Below are 3601 nucleotides of genomic sequence, written 5' to 3' on the forward strand. Positions count from 1 at the left end.
ATATACTGATCTATTATGTATTGTCTATATGTGTTTAATAATTCACTTGTATTGCCATCCAGAAGTTGCTTGGAGAAAGCTTGAATAGGCAATGCCTGATGCTCTATGCCTTTGCCCTTTTTGAGGAATAAAATTTGCTGTAATTGAAATTGAAATATTCCAAGTGAACTTTTCTGATTTTCTCCAACTTTGTATATAAAACATGTTTAAGCGACTCTTACTAGTTATTAACATAAAATGGTACAATATAATAAAAACCAGCCTATTGAAACAGCGTTGTCTTGTTGTCAGGCGTAACGTCGAACTATCTGGCGTCAATGGTAGCTCTAATATTTCCCTAATTTTCATCAAAAGCCTCATAATTTATGTTGAATCGCCTTTATTCATGCTTTTCTTTATTAAAGTGTAACCGGGTGAACTTGTTAAACAATGTTACCAGCGCGAGTTTTAAGCACGGGCTGTGAATGATATTTGTGTAAGCGAGTGAATGAGTAGCGCATGCGGTGCACTGTCCACTATCTTTTTTCACCTGGCCAGTCCACTCACTGGGCACCTGACCGGCACCCATCACACACCTGATTCCCTAGTAAGTAGTCTAGTCACTGTATATGAGTACTATTATATTATATTATATTATTCATGCTATTAAAAGCAAACAATACATTTGTATTGCAAGTTCCATTCTTTGTACTACAAATTCATGTTTCTTTACAATGTCTAAATAAAAAGTGCGGATCACAGAAGACTTTAGTAATTATTTACTTGACAAACCTGACTACAAAAATAAACAAAGGAAATGTAATGAGTTCCCGTTAAATGTATATTTTCCTCTTGTGATAGTTATTAAATATCATGTCATAATCATGAAATATATTTAATATCAAATATAAAAAAATATCCTTGCTGAATACTTCACACGTCGTTGGTATAATTAAAAATACCATGTCTATCATTTTCCGCTCTCGTTACTTCCGGTAGAGCCTCTCGAGTGCCCGTTACGACTTCCAGCTTTAGAGCTAGTGTCTGATCTGCTCTTGTTTCCTGACAAACCTCTCTGATCCGGAGTCGATGACCGTGTTTTGTCACTTTCAGAAGAACCAGATGTGCCTGTCAAGGACAAGTTAAATATCATTATGGTTCCATTTTGAGAGCCGACCCAGAGTCGACTAGCTGCATCACACGCGACAGACCAAGGACTTTCTAATCCATCGTCTTTGTTTAGAAAATCTTTCTGATATTTTCCTGTAGAGTCCAGCATTTGAATGGTGTCTGTCTCAATATCGACCACATAAATGTATCCGTTTTCATCCACACATATGCCTCTTGGATTGAAGTCAGTTTTTTTTCCTTCGTTATCTTTGTCTCCCTGGTAGCATGCCGTTGTTTTACCTTGGTTGTCCTGTATGATAACAGCCTGTGCTACCCAATCAGAAATGATAATGTTATTGTTATTTAAAGCCAGTCTTGCAGGATACGGAACGTCACGGCTCATTGGTATGCTTGCAATTCCTTCATTCTTTTCTATAGAAATTATGGATGAAATATCGTCAAGCTTGCCATCAAAGAACACGTCGTTTTCAACACAGCTAACGAAAAGCAGGTTTTTTGTTGTGTCTGCTACTATACCTCTAACACACATTTCTGCTTTTGTGTATACAGATTTTCGACCATTCGCATCCACCGCACGGACCATTTTTGCCCCGTTGGACGTGAGGTAACCTCGTCCACTCATGTAAGTCACATCGTCTAACACATGACTAAACGATACCGTTTTTTTACAGGCTCCTTCTAGAGTGAACAAGTGCAAAACCGATTCAGCCCCCATGCAAACCCATGCCATATCATTATCGGTTGGAGCTATGCCAGAAACGACACAGTCCCCAGGTGGACATTCAAATTTGCATATCAATAATGGTTTTTCAGTTGCTTTTTCATCATTTGATTTTTCATTTTCTTCTGAGCTGGGATCGTGTAGCTTACCAAATAATTCTTTCAATATAGATTTATCCAGTTTGCCTGGCTCAAAGGCGATGCCACTTTCCGATTCCATTTTCTTTCTACTTGTATTGTCAGCACTAAGGGTCTCCAGACGCTTTCTAAGATTTACTGTGTGAGATACAACTGCTGTGTCATCAGCTTGATCGAGCAAAAGCTTGCTAAAGAAATAAATTGCCGCGAAGGATTTGAATCGTCTTTCCATTGTATTCCTTCCATCCTTTGCCTCGTTTTGAATAGCCATTCCTGTATCGGAAATCTCACTAATGAAGTCCAGTTTTATATCATTTAAAACATTTTGAAAGGCTTCCAGCTGTTCTTCAACAGACTTCATCAGCCTATCTTCGTTTCCATCATTTGCTTCACGTTTCTTTTTCATATTTTTGCTATAATCACTCAAAGCTTCGAGGTGTTGAAAATATTCCTCTTTGTTGATTTCTAATGCCAAATCACGTCTAAATTCGTTGGCTACCTCCACAACATCGCGAGATTTGTGGTGTTTATGCGTGGTCATCATGCAGTCAACGCAAATAAGACTCTTGCATTGCTCACAGAAATACTGAATCTCGTTCTTTTCGTGTGTCGGGCATTTCACCTTTCGTTTCACCTTTCGTGTCCCTGTTTCGTCCAGTCCCGCAACGTTATGATCCTGAGTGATTTGAAATTTTTCGTGAAAAGAAACACAAAATTGGCAATAGTTCTGGTTACATTCGTAGCAAAATGATGTTGCCCTTGCTTTATAACATACATCACATGATTGTTTCTCATTTCCGCCCTTTCCATCGCCTGCTCGCAAATCTCCAACGAAGCAATTCTTTTCAAACTCGTCCGGTCCTTTTTGCGGGAGGTTTGTCTCCGTTGTACATAGCGGACATTTGAATTTATCTCCTTTGGAGTTAACGTCTATATATTCTTTAATGCACTCGAAGCAAAATGTGTGGTAACAATCCAGAAGTCTAGGGTCTTTGAAATCTTCATTACAGATGAAGCATTGGCGGACATGTTTCTGTTCCTCTTCATTCAATTTAGCTTTGTTAACAGCTTTTCTGAAGGCCATCAGTATATCGGACATAATACACGGACTGCTTCAAAATGTTCAATCGTGAAACAAAGACCGAGTTCACCAGAACACGATGTTGTGGTACTTATCCATCCTGAAAAGCGAGATTTATATCGATAGAATGAATAATGCGATTTTTCATATTTAATTATTAGGCACAAAACCCATACTTTTGTGAGTTTAGCTCCTCTTACTATGAAGTACTTGCCTGATTAGGATTTAATTTGATTATCTGATTGATTATTATGTATACATTCATTCAGATACAATATTTGTTTACAAGAACAATATAAATTACTCATGATATACAGACGTTCTGAGAGATATGATATGACATATCAATCGTCATGAAATTCTAAGCATTTTACCATTGCTCTTTATGTTCTGTCAAACCTATTAACGTTTTCGATGGAGATTATCATCAGCTGTGCGCGTGTAAAACTGGCGATGTTGATTTACATGCCTGGGACAACATTGCAGTGTAACCATATCTCAACCATAACTTAACTATATCGATTTCGAAATGTTTTCAATCTTGAGATAACA

The 3601-nt window shown here is 37.8% G+C and overlaps 1 protein-coding gene across 1 annotated transcript; it reads right to left on the minus strand.

The window, feature by feature from the left end:
* Nucleotides 1-949: 949 nt before the first annotated feature.
* Nucleotides 950-3067, minus strand: LOC132544360 (E3 ubiquitin-protein ligase TRIM45-like). The gene has a single exon (XM_060207946.1). It carries the CDS (start codon nucleotides 3065-3067, stop codon nucleotides 950-952), a length of 2118 nt encoding a protein of 705 aa, XP_060063929.1.
* Between the last annotated feature and the right edge of the window lie 534 nt (nucleotides 3068-3601).

This window comes from Ylistrum balloti, unplaced genomic scaffold, assembly GCF_031769215.1.
Source record: "Ylistrum balloti isolate Yb309-2 unplaced genomic scaffold, AGI_CSIRO_Ybal_v1 Utg369794, whole genome shotgun sequence".
Classification (NCBI taxonomy): Eukaryota; Metazoa; Mollusca; class Bivalvia; order Pectinida; family Pectinidae; genus Ylistrum; species Ylistrum balloti.